This window comes from Salvelinus namaycush, chromosome 42 (genome assembly GCF_016432855.1).
Source record: "Salvelinus namaycush isolate Seneca chromosome 42, SaNama_1.0, whole genome shotgun sequence".
Classification (NCBI taxonomy): domain Eukaryota; kingdom Metazoa; phylum Chordata; class Actinopteri; order Salmoniformes; family Salmonidae; genus Salvelinus; species Salvelinus namaycush.
Genome location: NC_052348.1, coordinates 17,274,297 through 17,300,319, shown reverse-complemented (window position 1 = coordinate 17,300,319; position 26,023 = coordinate 17,274,297). Strand labels below are relative to the sequence as shown.

Sequence of the window (26,023 nt, the reverse complement as noted above, 5' to 3'; positions counted from 1 at the left end):
TCTCTGCATGTCCTTGAGTGGCCCAGCCAGAGCCCGGACTTGAACCCGATCAATCATCTCTGGAGAGTCCTGAAAATAGCTGTGCAGCGATGCTCCCCATCCAACCTGACAGAGCTTGAGAGGATCTGCAGAGAAGAATGGGAGAAACTCCCCAAATACAGGTGTACCAAGCTTATACCGTTATACCCAAGAAGACTCAAGGCTGTAATCCCTACAAAAGTACTGAGTAACGGGTCTGAATACTCATGTGAAATTTCCGTTTTTTATTTGTAATAAGTTTGCAAACATTTCTAAAAACCTGTTTTGGCTTTCTCATTATGGAGTATTGTGTGCAGATTGATGAGGGGGAAAAAACGATTTTATCAATTTTAGAATAAGGCTGTAACGGAACAAAATGTCAAGGGGTCTGAATACTTTTCAAATGCACTGTATGTCATTCATTCATGGTGATGTTTGTGATTGAAATCCTCCTGGTGCTCTGGGCCACTTGTCTCTCGTCCCCGGGAGCTTTTTAAACTCTTTCAATGCAAAACATTGCTGGGGTCTTTTAAAACAAAAGCCTAGAGAAACTGACAGATTCCAGCTGAGCAGTGCTTTGGATTTATGGGATAAATCATATTGGTATTACAGACAGTTGATGTTGTGAAGCTTTGTGTTCTTCACTTGGATGTTTGAGTGTGATCTGCCTTTAATTCAAACCACAAAAATAACTTCATAAAATCTACACTGCAGGGATAGTGTTACTACACTGCAGGGATAGTGTTACTACACTGCAGGGATAGTGTTACTACACTGCAGGGATAGTGTTACTTCAAAGTGCAAAAGTCTACGTTCTGGTTGGTTCCCCTTCCTGTTCTCTATTAAAAGCTGATGGTATTGACGCCTCTTGTCAAACAATGTCTTTTTCTTTTACAACTTCCCTGAGTATAAAGAGAGTTGTGAATAGTGCTGTAACCATCACACCATTCAAGGGCCTCAATGTCACTGTTATGATAGGCGTGTACAAAAATGCATTTGTTCATTCAATCAAACTACAGTACAGGCCCATCACAGGAAGTATTCACTATTGTAATACATCATAGAAGCACAATACACTTCCCTGATTGGCTGCTTGCCCAAACAAAAGAGGTTGGCACACTGGTTTGAGGCGTGTGACGGATCACTTTTAAGGTCAGAAGTGTGTGTGTGTGTGTGTGTGTGTGTGTGTGTGTGTGTGTGTGTGTGTGTGTGTGTGTGTGTGTGTGTGTGTGTGTGTGTGTGTGTGTGTGTGTGTACTAGAGCATTACACACATCATAGAGTCAGAGACTTTGTGGGTGCAGCATGCTGGTTTCGGTAACTGGCTCTTCATCGTTTATGTTGATAAGGCAGCTGGAGTTCTTGATTAACATGCACTGTGGTTTCTGCTGGTGAATCATATGTTCCATTAATTATCTTTAGTGCCAGAAAAACATCCAGGTCACTGATAGATATAGGAGTGTCTGGTTGATGACGTTTGACTGATTTCTACAAATTCCCTTATCAGGAATGATTATGAATATTTGGTTTCTGGGCCCGTATTCACAAAGCATCTCAGAGTAGGAGTGCTGATCTAGGATCAGGTCTCCCCTGTCAATATAATCCTATTAATTCATCATCTAAATGATGATCATCTAATCATCTAAAATGCAAAACTGATGCTAGATCAGCACAATGATTCTTCATTCTACAGATCTCACAAATCTCGATTGCATAATTCTAGATAAGTTTGTATTCCCGATGGCCTTCACCACAGTACAATGTGCCTTAGCACTCCAAAATCATATAGGCACCTTACCTTACCACTTCAAGAAGGTATTATACTGTTGTGATGTTATCGAACCATCATGAACATAACTTATTCTGATGCAGGGACCATAAACCCAGATATCGAACAAAGGAGTCTCTATATGTTAGGTATATCACTAACCATATCACTGAGAACATTCCTCGCATCATGAGGGAAGCCTTTCCCATCGGCCAAAACAATGGTTATCTGATTGTCTTATACAAGCTATTTTTGTGAATACCGATTTAAATTGGTGGTGTCAATGAGTCCAAGCCACATCACCCCATATAATGAAGGTGGGAAAGATAAGTTAGTATGCCAACCTGAACCTCATGAACCATGTCATAGAAGGCAACATTTTTATTCCAACCAGATCCACATACCCTAGATTAAAATTCCAATGTCATACCTCAATACAAGTACATAAGCACATTATGACTATAGGCCTATTGAAAATAAATGTGTTTTGTTGTGTTTTTATTTTTTAAATAATAATTAGATACTTGTCCATTTCATGAAGGTGTGATGGCGGTTATAGACCAAGAAAAATTGTGACAAACTATCTGAAGTTGTATTCACCCCTCTCTTTCATTTCCTTTGCCCCCAACCGTCTCGTTATAAAAAAGGTCAGCACACACAGTTAAAATATACAGTGTATAATTGTATAGGTTTTTCCCCAACAGGGCTTCTGGTGCAGGCGTCTGGGACCAGTCTGGGACGGGGGCTCGAGACAACAATGCGCAGCGCGCACGTACAGATCGGTTTCAGTCTTTGTCAGTTCTGAATGGGGGCGGAGGAAGTAAACCCATTAGAATCCTATAAAAAGAAAGTATCCGAGATCATAAAATATCAGGCTGCCGCACTAAGCATTCACTTACTGCCAGAGAGACAGACTGGAAGTCGCTTGTCAAGTTTCACCCTGACCTTGTGAGCGTCAGCGTTTTTTTATTCATTGAGGCTCATCATTTTGATTTGATTTTTAGATTGAGCTATTGGTGTTGTCATAAAAGTGGCATTTCTGTCGATGGCAATAACCCGTTTCCTTTTCTGATTCGTTAAAAAGAGAACACTTACCGTTATTGACTTTATTCGCAAGTGGTCAACTTAACACATGGACACAGTGTAACAGAGCGCGCGTTTCTGTGATACCTTTATGCGTAATTGGCTAGGTCCGGGTCGCCCGCTTTATCCTATTCGAATCCGTTTTTATTTTTTGGGCAACATTTCTAAACAATTGTTTCCCAAGGATGCTCGGCCTGACTCGGAATAGATTCTGGTGTGTTTTCGCGCTGCTTGTCGCGGCCTTGAGGATGGGAGAGTCGCAGAGAGCAGAGCGCTCCAAGCCAAACTCCATCAAAGCGGCTCTGATGGGAGAGCCCACTCCGGCCACGAACCGTTCAGCCACCCTCCAACCCGGGATCACCAAGAAAGGCAACATCCTTGCGCAGGTAATCTCATCGTTCTCTTTTGATTTACACACATATTACTGTAGTTATGATTTGATTGTAACAACTTTTGACGAGGACATTGGTAATAATTTACTGTTTTGACATCCCTTTTCATGTTTTGAATAATCGTATTGGTATAAGTATTTTAGATGTCTCCGTTTTGCATTTAAATGGCTGGTTACAACTGTTCCAATACATGCGTTTTTGCTTTACGCAAGCCCCCAAACATTGCGCGTGGTGCCCAACTGCCCATGGAAGTTTTTTGACGAGAACTAAAATAGCGGTATCAGCCCCTATACCATGAAAACTTCTCTCATGTGTGAATCGTTATTGGAAATTACAGGGATTGGACCCCTCATAAACCTTAATTGCATCTCAGACCTTGACGCCACTGTCGGGTCCAACACGCTTCCAAGGCAAATCATTAACATGATCAGTAGAAATGTGAGAGAAAGTAAGTTAACACCGGGGATTATTTTCTGTCTGGTTCTTAATGTCATTAAACCGCTCCAGACGCGTTCTGGAATTATTAGACGGAACTGTGGGCTGAGTGTGAAGGATACTCTTACCGACCACTTAATATGCACTCCAAGTGTTATCAGTTCCTGCTGTTTCAACACAGTGGGGAATTAGCCTGGCTGTCTGCATAGGCCTAGTGCCCCGGGGTAAAGAGCTACACAGTGGTGGAAAAAGTAACCAATTGTCATACTTGACTAAAAGTCAGGATACCTTAATAGAAAAGGACTAAAGTAAAAGTGAAAGTCACCCAGTAAAATACTACTTGAGCAAAAGTCTAAAAGTATTTCAATTTAAATATAATTAAGTATCAAAAGTAAATGTAATTGCAAAAATATGCTTAAGTACGAGTATAAATCATTTCAAATTCCTTATATTAAGCAAACCAGACGGTGCCACTTAAATGTTTTTAAAGTATGGATAACAAGGGGCACATCCCAATAGCTCAACATAATTTACAAAGTAAGCATATGTGTTTAGTGAGCCCGCCAGATCAGCGGCAATAGGGATGACCAGGGATGTTCTCTTGATAAGTCCGTGAATTGGATCATTTTCCTATCCTGCTAAGCATTCAAAATGTAACGAAAAAAGGTAAGGAGTACAAAGTACATTATTTTCTTTAGGAATGTAGTGAAATAAAAGTTGTCAAAAATATAAATAGTAACGTACAGATATCCCCAAAAATACTTATATAGTACTTTAAAGTATTTTTACTTTAGTACTTTATACCACTGGAGCTACGCTATAGTTTGGTTCATGTGTGAATTGTAAAAAAGCATTCTACCTAATTAGTTCTCCAATTGTTTTATTGAAACTGGATCTCAGGTGCCGTACTGTATGTTTAGGTATATAATGTGTTCATACTGTATGTTTAGGTATATAATGTGTTCATACTGTATGTTTAGGTATATAATGTGTTCATACTGTATGTTTAGGTATATAATGTGTTCATACTGTATGTTTAGGTATATAATGTGTTCATACCGTATGTTTAGGAATATAATGTGTTCATACCGTATGTTTAGGTATATAATGTGTTCATACTGTATGTTTAGGTATATAATGTGTTCATACTGTATGTTTAGGTATATAATGTGTTCATACTGTATGTTTAGGTATATAATGTGTTCATACTGTATGTTTAGGTATATAATGTGTTCATACTGTATGTTTAGGTATTTAATGTGTTCATACTGTATGTTTAGGTATATAATGTGTTCATACTGTATGTTTAGGTATATAATGTGTTCATACCATATGTTTAGGTATATAATATGTTCATACCGTATGTTTAGGTATATAATGTGTTCATACTGTATGTTTAGGTATATAATATGTTCATACCGTATGTTTAGGTATATAATGTGTTCATACTGTATGTTTAGGTATATAATGTGTTCATACTGTATGTTTAGGTATATAATGTGTTCATACTGTATGTTTAGGTATATAATATGTTCATACCGTATGTTTAGGTATATAATATGTTCATACCGTATGTTTAGGTATATAATATGTTCATACCGTATGTTTAGGTATATAATGTGTTCATATTTTGTAGGTGAAGTTAAAAAAAATAGGATACATATATAAATAGTTCCCTCCCTCCCTCCCTCCCTCCCTCCCTCCCTCCCTCCCTCCCTCCCTCCCTCCCTCCCTCCCTCCCTCCCTCCCTCCCTCCCTCCCTCCCTCCCTCCCTCCCTCCCTCCCTCCCTCCCTCTGTACCCCACCTGCTGTCTCGACCTCTGAATGCTCGGCTATGAAAAGCCAACTGACATTTACTCCTGAGATGCTGACCTGTTGCACCCTCTACAACCACTGTGATTATTATTTGACCCTGCTGGTCATCTTTGAACGTTTGAAAATCTTGAAGAACGACCTGGCCTTAATGGCCATGTACTCTTATAATCTCCACTTGGCACAGCCAGAAGAGGTGTGGTTCCTCTCTAGGTTTCTTCCTATGTTCTGGCCTTTCTAGGGAGTTTTTCCTAAAGTAAATTAATATGAAAGTTGACAAAATTAGTTTAGATCTTTTTTCTTTTCTTTTTTTTCTCTTTGTTATCAAATGTAAAAGGCAACACTGTTTACGTGATTTCTGGCATCTTCTTGAACAGTAGATGGCGCCACATTTCTGTTTTCCCCTGCTATACATTTAAGCCAGCGTTTCACATTTAAAAAAAATCATAATTTCAACTCAACAGAGAAGAAACAGTTGATTCTCTTTGTCTTTTACAATCAAAGTGTTTATACCAGTGTAACTACTGGTTGGCTGCAGTTTAGCTTTGGCTTGGACTAGTGTCTGCTGTAGGCTTATACAGGTCTCCAGAATGTCACTTGTAATGATACCAGTGGATGAAGGGGATATGCCTGTCTGTAGCCTGTGTGTGTGTGTGTGTGCGTGCGTGCGCGTGTGTGTGTGTGTGTGTGTGCGTGCGTGCGTGCGTGCGTGTGTGTGTGTGTGGACACTGTAGTGTGGGAGCTGCTCCCTACTGCTGAGAGCACTGTTCTGAGATCCTACCACTCAGATGAGTGAGGATTAAAGGGACTAGCTTCAGTCTCTTCTGTGTAGTGGGAACCGTTCCAGCCACCAGAGCTGTGCCAGACCTCTGTTTAAATGTCTGCTTACAACTTTGCCATTGCAATAAACTGGAGTGGTTTGGATAGAATGGACCACTGGGGATGAGTGTGTGTATGTGTGGAGACCACCACCGTACTGTTATAAGAGTGAAACGCCACGGTACATTTAGATGGCTAATGGTTTCAATGGGAGGTGGTGTGTCTCCCCATCTCTCCTGTCTGCTAGAATGGTTTCCAGCCTTGTAATGTTACAGCCAGCACTCAACAACAGCCAGACATGAATCACGGGCCACAGGCAAACTCTATTGACCTGCTGTGTGGCATCTGAAGTGGTTGTTTATGATGTAAATCAAAGATAACGAACCTTGAAGTCTTCACGGGCTTTTAATTGGCAACGTGTGGCATCGATTTGTGATGGCTTATAGGAGCTTTTGTTATAGTGTGGATGATACTGAGCAGTCAACCATGCAAATAGTGGGTCATGGTGATTGCTTTTTTTGCGACTAAAGGTCCTCACTAGCTTTTTATGTTAGATTATATACTCATAATGAACAATTGACTCTATAGAGAATGGCCTGACTCTGAAGTGAACCTGCCTCGATTTTTTGATTTGCACCAACACTTGTCCGGTGATCAGGGTGCCTGCCGGGCAGAGACATGCAGTGGGGCAGAGACATGCTGCGGGTCAGAGACATGCGATGGGACAGAGACATGCAGTGGGTCAGAGACATGCGATGGGTCAGAGACATGCAGTGGGTCAGAGACATGCGGTGGGTCAGAGACATGCTGCGGGTCAGAGACATGCGATGGGACAGAGACATGCAGAGGGTCAGAGACATGCAGTGGGTCAGAGACATGCAGTGGGTCAGAGACATGGGGTGGGTCAGAGACATGCTGCGGGTCAGAGACATGCGATGGGACAGAGACATGCAGAGGGTCAGAGACATGCGATGGGTCAGAGACATGCAGTGGGTCAGAGACATGCGGTGGGTCAGAGACATGCAGTGGGTCAGAGACATGCGATGGGACAGAGACATGCAGAGGGTCAGAGACATGCGATGGGGCAGAGACATGCGGTGGGTCAGAGACATGGGGTGGGTCAGAGACATGCGGTGGATCAGAGACATGCAGTGGGTCAGAGACATGGGGTGGGTCAGAGACATGGGGTGGGTCAGAGACATGCGGTGGGGCAGAGACATGCGGTGGGTCAGAGACATGCGGCGGGTCAGAGACATGCGGTGAGTCAGAGACATGCGGTGGGTCAGAGACATGGGGTGGATCAGAGACATGCAGTGGGTCAGAGACATGGGGTGGGTCAGAGACATGGGGTGGGTCAGAGACATGCGGTGGATCAGAGACATGCGGTGGGTCAGAGACATGCGGCGGGTCAGAGACATGCGGTGAGTCAGAGACATGCGGCGGGTCAGAGACATGCGGCGGGTCAGAGATATGCGGTGGGTCAGAGACATGCGGTGGGTCAGAGACATGCGGCGTGTCAGAGACATGCGGCGGGTCAGAGACATGCGGCGGGTCAAAGACATGCGGTGGGGCAGAGACATGCGGTGGGTCAGAGATATGCGGTGGGTCAGAGACATGCGGTGGGTCAGAGATATGCGGTGGGTCAGAGACATGCGGTGGGGCAGAGACATGCGGTGGGTCAGAGACATGCGGTGGGTCAGAGACATGCGGTGGGTCAGAGACATGCGGCGGGTCAGAGATATGCGGTGGGTCAGAGACATGCGGTGGGTCAGAGACATGCGGTGGGGCAGAGACATGCGGTGGGTCAGAGACATGCGGTGGGTCAGAGACATGCGGTGGGTCAGAGACATGCGGTGGGTCAGAGACATGCGGCGGGTCAGAGATATGCGGTGGGTCAGAGACATGCGGTGGGTCAGAGACATGCGGTGGGTCAGAGACATGCGGTGGGGCAGAGACATGCGGCGGGTCAGAGATATGCGGCGGGTCAGAGATATGCGGTGGGTCAGAGACATGCGGTGGGTCAGAGATATGCGGTGGGTCAGAGACATGCGGTGGATCAGAGACATGCGGTGGGTCAGAGACATGCGGTGGGTCAGAGACATGCGATGGGTTAGAGCTGCGTGGGGGCATCAGTGGAAAGCGGTGTTGTGAAACCTCAAATATTAGAACCAATCTCTTCTGGCTGAACCTTGGCCTTCTCTACCCTGTAGATTTATGAAGACGTTGGCGTAATGTTAAGGTTGTTATAATTCGTGATGAAGCGTTGGCAGAATATTACACCTTCCTTCATAGAGGCAGTGGATCAGGACATGAGTGATAGTCCGCTTATAACACTTCTAAACTTCACAGTTTGAGAGACTATCGCCATAATTCACCATCACATCCATTTAGTCACTTTCCCACATTTCTCCGTCAGATTCCTTCAACAGCAGACCTCCTCAAAATAAGGGTGTTCATTTTTATACAGCATTATTCAAGCTGTTGAAATGTATTCCTTCAGGGCCTCCAATTCTCCGACATGAAAGGATATGCGAAGGATTGCAACATAAGCTCTCAATAAATCACCCCCACTGGCTCACTTTCAAAAGTCACAAATTAGAGATGGGGAGTCGGGGAGGGGAGCACCGCGGCCACCCAGAGAAGCCTGCAGGAAACCGCGGTGTAATTTGGTGTTTAAATTGTCAGATTAGTAAAGTTGGGCTCTATCCAATATGTCAAAGCTATTGGTGGATCTATATAGGAAGTACCATGACAGACTAATTTGTTTTTGTTTCCCTCGGCGGTTGACAAAGTTTTGCACTGACTTTGCCGCTCTCCGCTCTCGCTGACTATAAATGTCACATGAATCACTTTGCGCTCCAACCTCAAGGTCAGGTTGTGACAGTCCCAAGTGATTCAATCATTACAATTAAAACAAGCTGCATGAGTGTGTGGCTCCATCCCCTATTCCCCTTCACATTGAATTGACTTGCGTGAAACCAAACCGAAGTAACGCAAAGTAAAAGGCCCTCTTGACTGGGAGATGTTCAGACCCGATGCTCCTGGGTGGCCACTGGTTCCCAGTAAGTTAGAGAACCAGTACAGATGGATGGTATGGGCAGGGAACGTTCACCACCCTAACCTCTGAACCCACAAGGGGAAGTGGAGTCATGCGTACAGTAACAGTGGTTGGCTGTTCCTACCAGTGCCTGGACATCCATACAGTTTTAAGTAGTCTTAAAACTGTGTTTAATTCAACACAGAGATTATTTTAACAAGCCAGGACCGAATCGCTTAGGCTCCCCCAGTAAAAGTTGAGCGCTAGGTCCCCTCTCTCCCCTCTCTTCCCCCCTCTCGCCCTGCCAGCACCCCTCCCTCCCCCCTCCAGGGTTAAGTAACTGTTTAGTGATCTTAACGATCTGAGAGGGGGAAACAAAGCAGGCCGAGGTGTGAGTGCTTGTTAGCGCTAGGCTAGCCGCCGTCAAGGCTCCGTCTCCTCCGTCTCAGGGGTCCGGCGGGTCTCCTGGCTGTCTCTCACCCCTCCAGTCAGGGGGGCCCAGCGGGTCTCCTGGCTGTCTCTCACCCCTCCAGTCAGCAGGCCCTGGGGGGCGAGTGTGGGCCCCAGATGGGCCATAATGGATATCAGGGGCCCTAGCAGGCCAGCAGAGTATCCTGAGGGGAATTCATTTCACTTACCTCTGTACTTAGACCTGTTAATGAGAGTCAGGAGACACAGAGCCCTTCTCTATCCACAGGCTAACACCTCACTGAGCTACACCCAGCTCTGACTGGGGTTTCCGGCTCAGTCATGTGCCCTTCTTTTGATCGCTGGTGTAGGGCCAATATGGTTCTGAGTGTATTTAAAGAGTTAGGACATTGAGGTTTCTACATTATGATACGTTTCCATGACACTTTAACATTCTACGCTGAGTGTACAAAACATTAAGAACACCTGCTCTTTTCATGACCAGGTGAATCCAGGTGGAAGCTTTGATCCCTTATTGATGTCACTTGTTAAATCTACTTCAACCAGTGTAGATGAAGGGGAGGAGACAGGTTCTTGAAGGATTTTTAATCATTGAGACAATTGAGACATGGATTGTGAATGTGTGGCGTTCAGAGGGTGAATGGGAAGATAAAATATTGAAGTGCCTTTGAACGGTGTATGGTACAGTAGTAGGTGCCAGGCGTGCCGGTTTCAGTCAAAAACAGTGACGCTGCTGGGTTTTTAATGTAGAACAGTTTCCCATTGGGTGGTCCACCACCCAATGGACATCCAGCCAACTTGACACAACTTTGGGAAGCATTGGAGTCAACATGGGCCAGCATCCCTGTGGAACACTTTCAACACCTTGTAGAGTCCATGCCCTGACTAATTGAGGCAGAAGGTGTTCCTAATGTTTTGTATAGTCAGTGTATGGCAGCCATGTTCGCTCTCCATTAACATTACATGGGGAATATTTAAACACATTTATGTAACTGAATGTCTGGAATTAGAACAAGATAGAACATGTTCCAAGTTGACCCAACTCTCTAAATTCAGCACATTCAGCACATGGTGTAGCCTATACGGAGACTCTGTCACCAGAGTCACAGACCGATACAATCCAGGAGTTAACCCATCAAAGACCTGTGTTTTGAGTGATGAAAGAGCCAAAGTTGTATTCTTAAGGTTCTTATGACGCGTATGTGTTTGATGCTGTCTCTTTGTTATCTGATACTGTGAGACCGTCTCTCCTTAGAGGGCAGAGGACGTTTGTTTACTTGGTGACATAGTTTATTAGACTCAGTGAGGCTCGGTGCTGCTGACCATGATTACCAATCACAGTTTCAGGTTTCCATGCTTGATTGTCCAAGGTCAAGTTCAATTGCCCTCCAAGTTCTCTTAACAGTGTGTGTGGCTCTGTGTGTGGCTCTGTGTGTGTGTGTGTGTGTGTGTGTGTGTGTGTGTGTGTGTGTGTGTGTGTGTGTGTGTGTGTGTGTGTGTGTGTGTGTGTGTGTGTGTGTGTGTGTGTGTGTGTGTGTGTGTGTGTGTGTGTATATTACTGTTATAACGCCATTCTTTTAATCTTCTTAAGTGAATAGTGAGCACAGCTCGCCTTTTCTAACCAGACTTTTGATGTTTGAACGGTTTGAATATACATTTTGACAGTTGGCTAAATGACGGAATCTTATGTGTCACAGTTGCCCTGAAGTACAGTAGCTGCCTCATCTGCCGTGACTAGACTTGAGGTAAATAACACTCCACTAACTTTGTGTTGTGGTGTTATGAACATGTGTTACACTCCTATCATATTATGATATCAGTCCTTAGGAATGACTGATGCTGGGTAAATACGGGCAAATACAGAGTAAGGGACAGGTTCAAAGACTCATGTATCCTGGAGTAAAACTGGTGTATGCTCCCTCCCTCCCTCCCTCCCTCCCTCCCTCCCTCCCTCCCTCCCTCCCTCCCTCCCTCCCTCCCTCCCTCTACCTTCAAAGCCCAGGCCACTTATAACACCACGAGAGCAGCACGAGACAGGACTGGGGAGCCAGGGGCCTTCCCTCATCGCTCCGCGTCTGTCTCCCTCTTTATGGTCTAGCCTGCATGCCCAGAGAGGTACACAGCCCACTTCCTCTAACAGGGATAGCCTCTTGCTTTCATGTGATATGGTGTGTCTAGGGAAAATAGGGGATCGGGAGTGGCGGCGGCGGCAAAAAAAGTGGCCAATAAAGTGAGCTAGTGGAGTAGTGATCAAATGAGACACATCCAAACGAAACCGCCGCCTCCCCTCAGAGGACCGTGGCGTCAATGAGGTGTTTTGAAACATGGCAAGATAAAGTGAGATTATCGGTCACTGGATTTCAAAGGGCTCCTGTGAAATGATGGAGGCTTGATGGAAGAGGTGAGGGAGGAAGGGGAGGATAGTGAGGGGAGGGCGGGAAGGGAGGAGGCCCTTCCTACAGCAGAGTACAGTACAGCTCCACTCTAATCAATCCTAGACTGCATAGCCAGGAACCACCTGCTAAAAATCTGAGAGACAGTATAGGGTACTGTAGGGCCAAGATATCTATCTTCACATTTCAAGATTAAAGGCTATTTTTCAACATCAGAACATAGCTACACACTTTCCTGTGGTGTTGATCTCATTGGTCAATGCTTCAGAGCATTGTGGGGTTAACCAAGTCTAATTTCTCCTTCTCTTAGGGCTAGTTAATTGTTCATGGGCAGCAGAGTTGCCAACGACCGGATGCATCCAGTTTTCAGGGATTTATTTATTTATTTATTTTTTAATTTCACCTTTATTTAACCAGGTAGGCTAGTTGAGAACACGTTCTCATTTGCAACTGCGACCTGGCCAAAATAAAGCATAGCAATTCGACACAAACAACAACACAGAGTTACACATGGAATAAACAAAACATACAGTCAATAATACAGTAGAACAAAAGAAAACAAAAAGTCTATATACAGTGAGTGCAAATGAGGTAAGATAAGGGAGTTAAGGCAATAAATAGGCCATGGTGGCGAAGTAATTACAATATAGCAATTAAACACTGGAATGGTAGATGTGCAGAAGATGAATGTGCAAGTAGAGATACTGGGGTGCAAAGGAGCAAGATAAATAAATAAATACAGTATGGGGATGAGGTAGGTAGATAGATGGGCTGCTTACAGATGGGCTATGTACAGGTGCAGTGATCTGTGAGTTGCTCTGACAGCTGGTGCTTAAAGCTAGTGAGGGAGATATGAGTCTCCAGCTTCAGAGATTTTTGCAGTTTGTTCCAGTCATTGGCAGCAGAGAACTGGAAGGAAAGACAACCAAAGGAGGAATTGGCTTTGGGGGTGACCAGTGAGATATACCTGCTGGAACGCGTGCTGCGAGTGGGTGCTGCTATGGTGACCAGTGAGCTGAGATAAGGCGGGGCTTTACCTAGCAGAGACTTGTAGATGACCTGTAGCCAATGGGTTTGGCGACGAGTATGAAGCGAGGGCCAACCAACGAGAGCGTACAGGTCGCAATGGTGGGTAGTGTATGGGGCTTTGGTGACAAAACGGATGGCGCTGTGATAGACCGCATAAAGTTTGTTGAGTAGAGTGTTCGAGGCTATTTTATAGATGACATCACCGAAGTCGAGGATCGGTAGGATGGTCAGTTTTACGAGGGTATGTTTGGCAGCATGAGTGAAAGACGCTTTGTTGCGATATAGGAAGCCGATTCTAGATTTAATTTTGGATTGGAGATGCTTAATGTGAGTCTGGAAGGAGAGTTTACAGTCTAACCAGACACCTAGGTATTTGTAGTTGTCCACGTATTCTAAGTCAGAGCCATCCAGAGTAGTGCTGCTGGACGGGCGAGCAGGTGCGGGCAGCGAACGGTTGAATAGCATGCATTTAGTTTTACTTGCGTTTAAGAGCAGTTGGAGGCCACGGAAGGAGAGTTGTATGGCATTGAAGCTCGTCTGGAGGTTAGTTAACACAGTGTCCAAAGAGGGGCCAGAAGTATACAGAATGGTGTCGTCTGCGTAGAGGTGTATCAGAGAATCACCAGCAGCAAGAGCAACATCCTTGATGTATACAGAGAAGAGAGTCGGCCCGAGGGTTGAACCCTGTGGCACCCCCATAGAGACTGCCAGAGGTCCGGACAACAGGCCCTCCGATTTGACACACTGAACTCTATCAGAGAAGTAGTTGGTAAACCAGGCGAGGCAATCATTTGAGAAACCAAGGCTGTCGAGTCTGCCAATAAGAATGTGGTGATTGACAGAGTCGAAAGCCTTGGCCAGGTCGATGAATATGGCTGCACAGTAATGTCTCTTATCGATAGCGGTTATGATGTCGTTTAGGACCTTGAGCGTGGCTGAGGTGCACCCATGACCAGCTCTGAAACCAGATTGCATAGCGGAGAAGGTACGGTGGGATTCGAAATGGTCGGTGATCTGTTTGTTAACTTGGCTTTTGAAGACCTTAGAAAGACAGGGTAGGATAGATATAGGTAGATATAGATATAGGGATACAACCTAGCTTCCTTTTCCGCTGAAGACCGGATGTGGGAACTCTGCTCAGGCGTTTTCTTTTATGCCTGCTACATTAGGTTATGGGCGGCCACAGGCCTCAGTTGATACCACTGAACTTGAGAACACGAACATGATCTGAAACTCTTGGCTCTGATGATGTCATTGTTGACATAGGCTAGCATGTAAAATACCCTGTTAGCTCTACGTTACATTCGCCTCGCTTCACTGCAGGAGAATTTGGGCACAAGCCCAGTTCAGAAACATGAAGCTAAGGTCAACCTTTTATGTTTGGAAGGACTTGCTTTTCCAAGACTTATCAAGACATTTCCAATTATTATTATTATTATTGCTTAATGGTTTCACTTCCAAGAACGTATTATTTCTTAATGGTTATTAATCAATAATACCTTCTTGGAAATGTCTTGATAAGTCTTGGAAAAGCAAGTCCTTCCAAACATAAAAGGTTGACCTGAGCTTCAATAACAACTGTGGCACCATTTAGGATATCACCGTGCTGCAACTTATTCTTTTTCTGTTTGCTCTTATTTTCATTGTATTACTGGACGGACGTTTATTAGTTCCTCCATGTGTTTTCAATGTGACAAACTCGACATTGCTCACACAAGGTCCAAATACCTCTAAGCCTGTTCAGTTTATTTAAGCACATGGATATTAAATAACATCTGATCTGAAGATATTGAGATATTCGGTATTTTGAGAGCCCGCTCAAACATGTGGTGTACATTTTGATTTAGCAACAAGGCCTTTTATGGTGACGTAACCCTTCTGAATCCTAATCCACGTTCATTATCGTGACTGTAATGATTTTCTGTTCTAGTATTCACATGTTTATTATTCAATGCTTTGCAATGGTGGTCAGTTCTGATGCAGATCTGTCAGTACAGCACCAGCCCGACGTAGAGCAGCCCAAACATGTTGCTATTACTTCAATCTAACATTGGATGGAGAAATCCTAAATAGGCTGTTTGTAGCAATGTCTGTTGTCATTGTTGTGCATTTTTGGGGTTGGTATTGTGTAGCTCATACAAAGTGGACACTAATGCATGTTGACGGGTGCCTGGTGCCTGGTGGCTAGTGGCTGGTGGCTGGTGGCTAGTGGCTGGTGGCTGGTGGCTGGTGCCTGGTGGCCGGTGGCTGGTGGCTAGTGGCATGTTGCCTGGTGGCTGGTGGCATGGTGCCTGGTAGCTAGTGGCATGCTACCTGGTGGCATGTTGCCTGGTGGCTGGTGGCATGCTGCCTGGTGGCATGTTGCCTGGTGGCTGGTGGCATGCTGCCTGGTGGCTTGTGGCATGTTGCCTGGTAGCTAGTGGCATGCTGCCTGGTGGCATGTTGCCTGGTGGCTGGTGGCATGTTGCCTGGTGGCTGGTGGCATGTTGCCTGGTGGCTGGTGGCATGCTGCCTGGTGGCTGTTGGCATGCTGCCTGGTGGCTGGTGGCATGTTGCCTGGTGGCATGCTGCCTGGTGGCTGTTGGCATGCTGCCTGGTGGCTGTTGGCATGTTGCCTGGTGGCTGTTGGCATGTTGCCTGGTGGCATGTTGCCTGGTGGCTGTTGGCATGTTGCCTGGTGGCTGTTGGCATGTTGCCTGGTGGCATGTTGCCTGGTGGCTGGTGGCATGTTGCCTGGTGGCTGGTGGCTTGTGGCAGGTTGCCTGGTGGTTGGTGGCATGTTGCCTGGTGGCTGGTGGCATGCTACCTAGTGGCTGGTGGCTGGTGGCATGCTGCCTGGTGGCTGGTGGCATGTTGCCTGGTGGCTGGTGGCATGCTGCCTGGTGGCTGTTGGCATGCTGCCTGGTGTCTGTTGGCATGTTGCCTGGTGGCTGGTGGCTGTTGGCATGCTGCCTGGTGGCTGGTGGCATGTTGCCTGGTGGCTGGTGGCTGTTGGCATGTTGCCTGGTGGCTGGTGGCTGTTGGCATGTTGCCTGGTGGCTGGTGGCATGCTGCCTGGTGGCATGTTGCCTGGTGGCTGGTGGCATGCTGCCTGGTGGCTTGTGGCATGTTGCCTGGTAGCTAGTGGCATGCTGCCTGGTGGCATGTTGCCTGGTGGCTGGTGGCATGTTGCCTGGTGGCTGGTGGCATGTTGCCTGGTGGCTGGTGGCATGCTGCCTGGTGGCTGTTGGCATGCTGCCTGGTGGCTGGTGGCATGTTGCCTGGTGGCATGCTGCCTGGTGGCTGTTGGCATGCTGCCTGGTGGCTGTTGGCATGTTGCCTGGTGGCTGTTGGCATGTTGCCTGGTGGCATGTTGCCTGGTGGCTGTTGGCATGTTGCCTGGTGGCTGTTGGCATGTTGCCTGGTGGCATGTTGCCTGGTGGCTGGTGGCATGTTGCCTGGTGGCTGGTGGCTTGTGGCAGGTTGCCTGGTGGTTGGTGGCATGTTGCCTGGTGGCTGGTGGCATGCTACCTAGTGGCTGGTGGCTGGTGGCATGCTGCCTGGTGGCTGGTGGCATGTTGCCTGGTGGCTGGTGGCATGCTGCCTGGTGGCTGTTGGCATGCTGCCTGGTGTCTGTTGGCATGTTGCCTGGTGGCTGGTGGCTGTTGGCATGCTGCCTGGTGGCTGGTGGCATGTTGCCTGGTGGCTGGTGGCTGTTGGCATGTTGCCTGGTGGCTGTTGGCATGTTGCCTGGTGGCTGGTGGCATGCTGCCTGGTGGCTGGTGGCTGTTGGCATGCTGCCTGGTGGCTGGTGGCTGTTGGCATGTTGCCTGGTGGCTGTTGGCATGTTGCCTGGTGGCTGGTGGCATGTTGCCTGGTGGCTGGTGGCATGTTGCCTGGTGGCTGGTGGCTTGTGGCATGTTGCCTGGTGGCTGGTGGCATGTTGCCTGGTGGCTGGTGGCATGCTACCTAGTGGCTGGTGACTGGTGGCATGCTACCTAGTGGCTGGTGGCTGGTAGAATGCTGCCTGGTGGCTGGTGGCATGTTGCCTGGTGGCTGGTGGCATGCTGCCTGGTGGCTGGTGGCATGTTGCCTGGTGGCTGGTGGCATGCTGCCTGGTGGCATGTTGCCTGGTGGCATGTTGCCTGGTGGCTGGTGGCATGTTGCCTGGTGGCTGGTGGCATGTTGCCTGGTGGCTGGTGGCATGTTGCCTGGTGGCTGGTGGCATGCTACCTGGTGGCATGCTGGCTGGTGGCTTGTGGCATGCTGCCTGGTGGCTGGTGGTATGCTGCCTGGTCGCTGGTGGCTGGTGCCTGGTAGCTGGTGGCATGCTGCCTGGTGGCTGGTGCCTGGTGGCTGGTGCCTGGTAGCTGGTGGCATGTTGCCTGGTGGCTGGTGGCATGGTGGCTGGTGGCATGTTGCCTGGTGGCTGGTGCCTGGTGGCTGGTGCCTGGTGGTTGTGCCTGGTGGCATGTTGCCTGGTGGCTGGTGCCTGGTGGCTGGTGCCTGGCAGCTGGTGCCTGGTGGCATGCTGGCTGGTGGCATGTTGCCTGGTGGCTGGTGGCATGTTGCCTGGTGGCTGGTGCCTGGTGGCTGGTGGCATGCTGGCTGGTGGCATGTTGCCTGGTGGCTGGTGCCTGGTGGCATGCTGGCTGGTGGCATGTTGCCTGGTGCCTGGTGGCTGGTGCCTGGTGGCTGTTGCCTGGTGGCTGATGTTGGAGTGGCCAGACCTCAGCAAAAGACTGAAACAGCCTCATCGACCGACTCTGGACCTTGTCCAAGGAGGAGTTGCTTGTGTACAGTACAGTGTCCCCTCTCACTCGACATGTTCAAAATACTCTCACAACACTATATCATCTGACTATGATATTATTTCAGTTGAACTCGTTTGCCCTCATACTCGTGCGACGCTGGGGGCTACCAGACGGTACGCCATGTGTAAAAAAAAAAAGTACAATCCCGTGGTTGTGTGCATTGCTGTGTGCACTTGTGGTGGAAAAAGTGAGCCGGGCCCTTTCATTATGGCTGCCCTGTGGACTGTGGTTGAATGGTTGCTATGTTTATGGACACACTGCGGTTCTACCTCGGTCATCTCGGCTCACCTAAATCAATGTGTTCAGCAGACCCGGTTGGTGGCTGAGGACTGAAGGAAATCACATTGAATTGTTATCATGTCGCCATAGCTTCTCCAGACTACGGCCTATGTCTCAGGCACTGTCTGAAATGGCATCCTATTGCCTAAATAGTACACTTTTGACCGGGTGCCATTTCAGACATACCCTCAGTGATCTTAGAGAATCAATCGGTGGAATTATGAGATGGAAAAGTAAGAAAAGAACCACGGATGCCAAATACTTGCTTTTCAAATCCCCAGGTACCCAATTAGAAAAACGGTTGGTCGCAGAATGGACTAACTCCATAGCCAAGTGGTTCTATTATCCAATGACTGCTTCATTGAACTATTTAGGCTTCTAAAAGCCATCTCGATATAGAGTGAACCATGACTTGTGTTTTTCTTGGGTGGGGATCCGGTCATGGCTCCATTGTTTGGAATATCTGAAGATATTCCTGGCCGTAGGTTGGCACGTAGAAGCTGAGCGAGAGGCAGCAGTCCCCCTTCTCTCTCTCTCTAGTCTACGGACTGTTTTCCACCGTTGGAAAAAGGTCTGGTTCTTCAGAAGGAATTCATACAGAACACACTCTGCTAATCTGCTTACTGTCTTGAGCAATTTCTGTTGGACTTTTTAAAGCCGTCACATAAAAATGCCATGGGAGACAGGGAAATTAGTGACGGTTAGGAGAAGTAATGGAGTCTAGGAGTGGGGTTTATATGACTGTAAGTGGAACCAAAACCGTTTTCCGTCATGTCTGGTAACCATTACCGACAAAACATTATGTTTTTTATGATGCAATTATAAAAAAGGGCAACGTTATTGGTGACAGGTTTGTTGCTAGTTAGCCTGAGTTGAACCGCAGTGTCACTGTTCCCTAACTAATGACTGTACGTAACCGTATTAGTGACCTTAGTCCAATACCTAGTGACCTCGTCCAGAGGTTTCAGACCTCTTGGCATAACCGCTTAGATGTGTGACTAGCAGTCACATGCAGGGACCAGGGTTCGAGTCCCGGTCGGGGGTCACCACCCTAATAAACCACCAATATTATGAGTTGATTTATTGGGCTAACAAGACACTAATTGATACATACATGTGATCATTATTCATGATTCTGAATGTGTCTGTTTTGACATCTACAGGTGTACCCATGCAGCAGCGATAAGGAGTGCACTGTAGGAAGCTACTGCCACAGCCCTCAGCAAGCACCCTCCCGCTGTCTCACCTGCCGACGGAGGAAGAAGCGTTGCCATAGAGACGCCATGTGCTGCCCCAGCAACCGCTGCAGCAACTGTACGTTGTCTTGACGGACCTCTCTTACTTCTTAAGTCAGCATGTCTAAAGTCGGTGTGAAGTGAACACTTGTCAGAACACTACGTCTCTGTCATATTACAAGAACATTCCTAACAGACATACTGGATGGGTGTCATGCAACAGAGAGGGACATCTATCTAGTACAGAGGAAATTTAAATGGGGCGGCAGGTAGCCTAGTGGTTAGAGCGTTGGGCCAGCGTTGGGCTAGGTTGCTAGATCGAATCCCCGAGCTGACAAAGTAGAAATCTGTCTTTCTGCCCCTGAACAAGGCAGTGTTCCTAGGCTGTCATTGTAAATAAGAATTTGTTCTTAACTGACTTGCCTAGTTAAATAAAGGTTAAATAAAAATGAGGGAGCAATTACATTTAAACCATATTGAACACATGCTTTCTACCCATAGGTCAGCACTGAATGCTCCTCTCTCTCCGCTCTGTGTCCTCTGAGAGATGAACTGCAATAGACATGAATGATAACCACATGTACTAGTCACCGGGTAGCTGTAATGACAATATGATCCCTAATAACACAAGTTAAACAACTGTCGTTGACCAACCTGAACAGAAATTCATATAGAAGACGGAATATGACACTGTATCTATCAAACCCTGGCTTGTCTTTAGCTGTAATGATATCAATCAATCATTATTATGTGGTGGTTGAGCTCACCTCTAACTTCTCTCTCTCCGCTGGCCGTATCCATGTAGATATCTGTGTCCCTATCTCGGAGAGCGTCCTCTCACCTCACATCTCAGCCTTGGACGACCACAACAAGCTCTCCACCAAGGACAGCACTGTCGACTGGAAGAAGAGTGGGAAAGCAGCGCAGGCCAAACACTCTATTAAAGGTAGCCATTTCACCTACTTCTTATACAGCTGTAAACAGACCAGGGTTTAAATAGTATTTGACATCTGCTTAAAATGCTTTGAGTGTTCGATTGAGATTGCCTGGAGAGATGGGTGGGGTTTGTACTTTTGGAACTACTCCATTGGTTCAATTGCACCAGGCAAGCTTAGTCAAGCACAGCTATAGTATTTGAAAGATCTTCGATACCAGTTGAACCCAGGTCTGAAGACCGCCTCTCGGCCTGGCCTGGGAGAAGATATACAGTCATATGAAGGGATCTCTGTTTCCTTTTCCGATTTTGCAATCGCAATATCTCTCGCTGATCCTGGTCCACGGCGCTGAATCTCTGTTGTCCCGGTTCTCTGTTCCTTGTCTGTAGTCACACGAAGTTAAAGAGACGGCAGTCCGCAAACGACCGCTATAATTACCCGCTGGCTCGTATATCAGCTGCGAACCTCAGAGACCACGGCTCAGCATGGGGGCCTGGCTGAGAGAAACCAAACCACAGTGGCCCCTTGCTGTTCCCCACGGCACCTACATAAACCAGGCATACAAACACTCTCGCTGACAGCACCACGCTGTCTCATATACATTTGTGAAACCACAGAATGTCGAGTTGGCGAGGTTCGTAGTGGTATTAATAACTGGAGTTATTATTGAATCCCCTTTTGGCATTCGTTTTAGCCGGACTCAACAAGTGAATAGGCCTACACTTCGTATAAGCAGTGTTGTTGTCAATAAAGTTCTACCTCTAATGAGACACCTTAATGGCGGTGCAGTAAATGCCCTCTGGAGAAATGAATAGCCGCAATGCTAAAATGCCAGTATAAAAAGGGTGCAGTATTTGAGGTCGTTTTGAGTAAACGCTAGGCCTATTCACTTTTTCATTTGCGTCTGACTCTCATCTTGCATCGCCTCTGCAACTCAATTGCAGTGACTTTGGAGGGAGAGTCGAGAGATCAACACGACATATTAAACATTCCATTCAGGCAGAACACTGAGTGGGAACTTCATGCTGTTGATTGGAACTTCATTTCGAAAAACAAACCCCTTACAAGAAACGGAGGTTTTGTTAGAGTTACAGGACGGCTGGTGTGTGTCGAGAAACCCGTCTGGCACAGGGGAAACTGGGTTGTTTCACAGAAAACTTGCATGACTAAATAACATGGATCATAAATATTTGTCGTACTAATTACATCCTTTGAAAGACTATATAAACCTGTAATATAAACCTCCTGCCAAGAACATCAAGTTCTACCCGAAATAGGTTCATTTAGTTGATAAATCTAAGGACATTTCCAGTCCACTAATATAATAGCCCTGTAATGTAATTTGAATTGAGATGAAAAGAAAGCTAGATGTATGTTTGAGCTCTTTCCTACGGAAGTCAAAACAAAGATAATGGGCATTTCCTGTGGCTTAGTAGTTGGGGATCTTCCCTGTAGAGTGTACTGTACATTTCACATGTAAGAGCATGATTACCCTCTACATATTGATGAATGGCCACGAATTGTCCATGTTCTAAACCAGGGTTTCCCAAACTTGGTCCTGCCACCACCCCTGGGTGCACGTTTTGGTTGTTGCCCTAGCACATCACAGCTAATTCAAATCATCAAAGCTAGATGATGAGTTGGTTATTTGAATCAGCTGTGTAGTGCTAGGGTTTGGAAAACCCTGCTCCAAACCACACATAGATTACATTTTTTACATTCCACAGTCTAGAACAGGGATTGGCAACTTTGATGGTGGTGAGGGCCACAAAACAATCTGAGTTCATCATGAGGGGCTGCAGTTTCTCCACCCATCAATGGGGGCCCCCTGGGCTCTAATTCGACCTTGATGTATAGCTGAGTCCGAGGGCCTTCCACGCAGACCGCCAGTTGCCCATCCCTGGTCTAAATAAGGAATGGTAATAGAATCCACAGTAGATTATATAGTATTCTATACTAGTACATGCAGTAAAGGGTCCGAGTATATCAATACATGCTGAGAAGTAAGAAAAGGTCTATGTTTTGCATGTGCACCCTACGTATTCCCTCATACTAGTCCATGTTAAGACTCCTTTCTCTCCCTCCCTTGACCAGGACACGAGGGCGACCCGTGCCTGCGCTCGTCGGACTGCTCCGTGGGCTACTGCTGCGCTCGCCACTTCTGGACCAAGATCTGCAAGCCGGTGCTGCGGCAGGGCGAGGTGTGCACCAAGCAGAGGAAGAAGGGCTCCCACGGCCTGGAGATCTTCCAGCGCTGCGACTGTGCCAAGGGCCTATCCTGCAAGGTCTGGAAGGACGCCACCTCCTCCTCCAAGTCCAGGCTTCACATGTGCCAGAGGATCTGAAGGGTGAGGCAGGGCTGTCTGCCGAGGCCTTTCTCTTTGTCTTCCTCCGACCTGCTTTCGGGGGAGGAGAACCAGGAGATGACATGAGAGGAGAGACTTGGAAAGAGAGATTAAGAGAGAGAATGGAAGATGCTAAGGGCTGGTTGATACCCAGCAAACTAAAGCAAAGACGAAGGTTCTTCTGAGAACATTTGGCACCGTTCCATGTATGATCCTTCCTGTTTGGTTGTGTTCCAGCTCAGAACATTCCCACACGGTTCTGAGAATGTTGCGTTCATCGTTAAGTTGTGCAGCGGGTTCTCGAGGACTTTATGCAAAATAACTTCTTTATGTCGAAGGCTCTCCACAAAGTTGGATGTGGTTTATGTACAAGTTCCTTAAAATGTTGCATATATTTTCACATCATGAAAAGAAAAGACATATCTTTATTACAGCCATCATTAACCAACGGCATAGAAACATCATCCTCTTCCTATCTATCCTTATGAAGGCAAGACTGCTGTGATGCACCCTTCGTTTACTAGTTATGTTTGTTTTTGGCACATATTTCACATAGGATATTTTCACACTAAGGGAACCCCAGCTAACCGATACAAGCGCTATTGTAATCTCACTATTCTGATTATATTTGTAGCGTTCACTCCAATAGTGTAACCAATGTGGGAATCTCCAAACGAATAGCCGCCTACAATAACAATGACTCTCAAACCAACATGTAGGCTCAACCATGCTAGTAAAGAACAAAAAGCATATATGTTTTGTATAGATTATGAACATAGATATACAGGTAACTGCCAAAATAAAGGAAACACCAACATAAAGTGTTTCACCAGGTCGTTGAGGCACCGCGATCCAGAACAGCTTCAGTGCACCTCGGCATAGATTTGACAAGTGTCTGGAACTCTATTGGAGGGATGAGAGATGAGTCTTCCACAAGAATTTCCATCATTTGGTGTTTTGTTGATGGTGGTGGAAAATGCTGTCTCAGGCACCGCTCCGGAATCTCGCATTCGTGTTCATTTGGGTTGAGAACTAGCCTGGATTTGTCTCAGTTGAGTCTAAGTGTAGACGTATGCCATAGTAAGGCTATTATTAAGAGCCTGGAATCCAAACATGTTTAGTTTTCTAGATTTTGATGGAATCCAGGCTAGAATCCAAACATATTCAGTTTGATTGCAGGCTAGAATCCAAAGAGATTCAGTTTGATTGGTTCAACCACAGGACTGGAGGGTCAGTGGTGTAGAACTGATAGCAGACCCCAAAGTGCCTCCAGTCCCCAAATGACATCCATATGACTGGAGCTGAGACCACAACCAGGAATCCAGGAATTCAATCAGGACATATTGAACACATGGTTTTATCTGTTACTACTACTTACAATTTCTGAAAATATTACCGTAATTGCAAATATGCCCAATAACCTTTGCTCTTTCCCCCACATTTGCGATCTGTATTCAATTGATAATGATAATATAATTCACTATACAATACCTATGAAATGTGACCTGCACCTTCTAGAATGTTTTAATCTTTTTTATTTCTCATGAGTCTGGGAAAATGCTTACTTTTTACACGTCTTACTGGATGTACAGTGTACCTACCTGCTCATTGTTTTTCATATTAGATGATTTTCAATGTTAAACTTAACCAGTTGTTCACTACAGTACATAGTCAATGCAATAATATGTACCTCCATTTTGTTTTACATTTGTTTTCCAGGCACCATTTCCACCAGTTTTCTAACGTCAATAAGCTCTTATATTGTATATAATGTGGAAACGATTGAAATTGTATTTAAGAATCAATGTATATCATGTACAGATAATAATAAACATTAGAAAGATATTAAGGTAACAACAAAAAGGATTGGGTGAGATGATTTAAAGGGGACATTGCAGCAAGGTTAGTTCAAGTCTGTCGAGTAGGCACTGGTGGCCCTGGGTGGGCTTGGGCCCAATCAGATTGTGCGGTGTTTATAGGCTCTCTACTTGTCAGTGTTCCAAAAGGGACATTATTGGTATTTTTACCTAAACATGCGAACACCATCAGATAGACTTCCCAGCAAGCAGTGCACTGGAATGACATTCATATGAACTGGAATGACATTCACTTTCATGGGATGGGTGGCCAAAAATAAGTAACTGAAAGCCACGAATATGACCGCATTGAGGCAAATGTCACTGTCCTACTGTTTTCAGCAGATATTTTCTGTGCATTTACAGTGATGGATGAATAAATAAAGAATGTATTTTGTATTACAAACGACTTGTTACTTTACTATTATCAATAGTTGATACCAGAACACTTTGAACACTGTTTAGTAGGCCTACAAAAAGGTGCTATCTAGAACCTAAAAGGGTTCTTTGGCTGCCCTCATATGAGAACCCTTTGAAGAACCCTTTTTGGTTGCAGGTAGAATGCTTTTGGTTCCAGGTAGAACTCGTTTGGGTTCAATGTAGAACCCTTTCCACAGAGGGTTCTACATGGAACCCAAAATGGTTTTACCTGGAACCAAAAAGGGTTCTCCTATGGGGACAGCCGAATAACATTTTTTGAACCTTTATTTCTATAGGTTACTGCAGTTTCCCAAACCTCCATCTGGTTCCTTATTTGATACAATACAAGCACACCTGATTCAAATGTCCAACTAATCACCAGGCCCTTCATTAGTGGTCCGCTGTAGCTCATTTGGTAGAGCATGGCACTTGCGATAGTGGGTTCGATTCCCAGGACCACCCATACATGTAAAATACAGTATATGCAAGCATGACTGTAAGTGGCTTTGGATAAAAACTGCCTGCTTATGGCATATATTATTATTAGTTCAGCTTATCACCAGGCTCTTCATTAGTTGGCTGGGGGTAATCGAGGAGAGGTTTGGGAAACAGTTCGCTACAGTTTACTCCAGTCATTTCAGTAGATGTTCATATCTTCAGAGTCCAACAATAAAGAACTAGATGGACTAGGTAAGAGGACACTGTCTTCTGGCCACTGACAATTCTCCACTCATGCTTACGAGACAGTGGAAACCTTCGTATGGGTCTCTCATTGGACAAGGCACAAGCTGTGGCGGCCAAAGACAAGAAAATGTTCTTGAAATATTGGCTACATGAAATTGTATGTTTGTGAGGCTGAAAACAAGAGGCATTTTGCCTCCAGTTTCCTTTCTACAGTTAATAGTCAACGATTTATCATAATCAATTGCCTAATGCTGAATATAAAG

General features: G+C 46.1%; 1 protein-coding gene across 1 annotated transcript; it reads left to right on the top strand.

Annotated features, from left to right (window-relative positions):
• The first annotated feature begins 2,698 nt into the window (after positions 1-2,698).
• On the top strand, positions 2,699-25,028 carry LOC120035185 (dickkopf-related protein 2-like). The gene is made up of 4 exons (XM_038982011.1): positions 2,699-3,253; positions 19,449-19,599; positions 20,326-20,466; positions 22,550-25,028. Exons 1-4 carry the CDS (start codon positions 3,053-3,055, stop codon positions 22,798-22,800), a joined length of 744 nt encoding a protein of 247 aa, XP_038837939.1. The 5' UTR covers positions 2,699-3,052; the 3' UTR covers positions 22,801-25,028.
• The last annotated feature ends 995 nt before the right edge of the window (positions 25,029-26,023 follow it).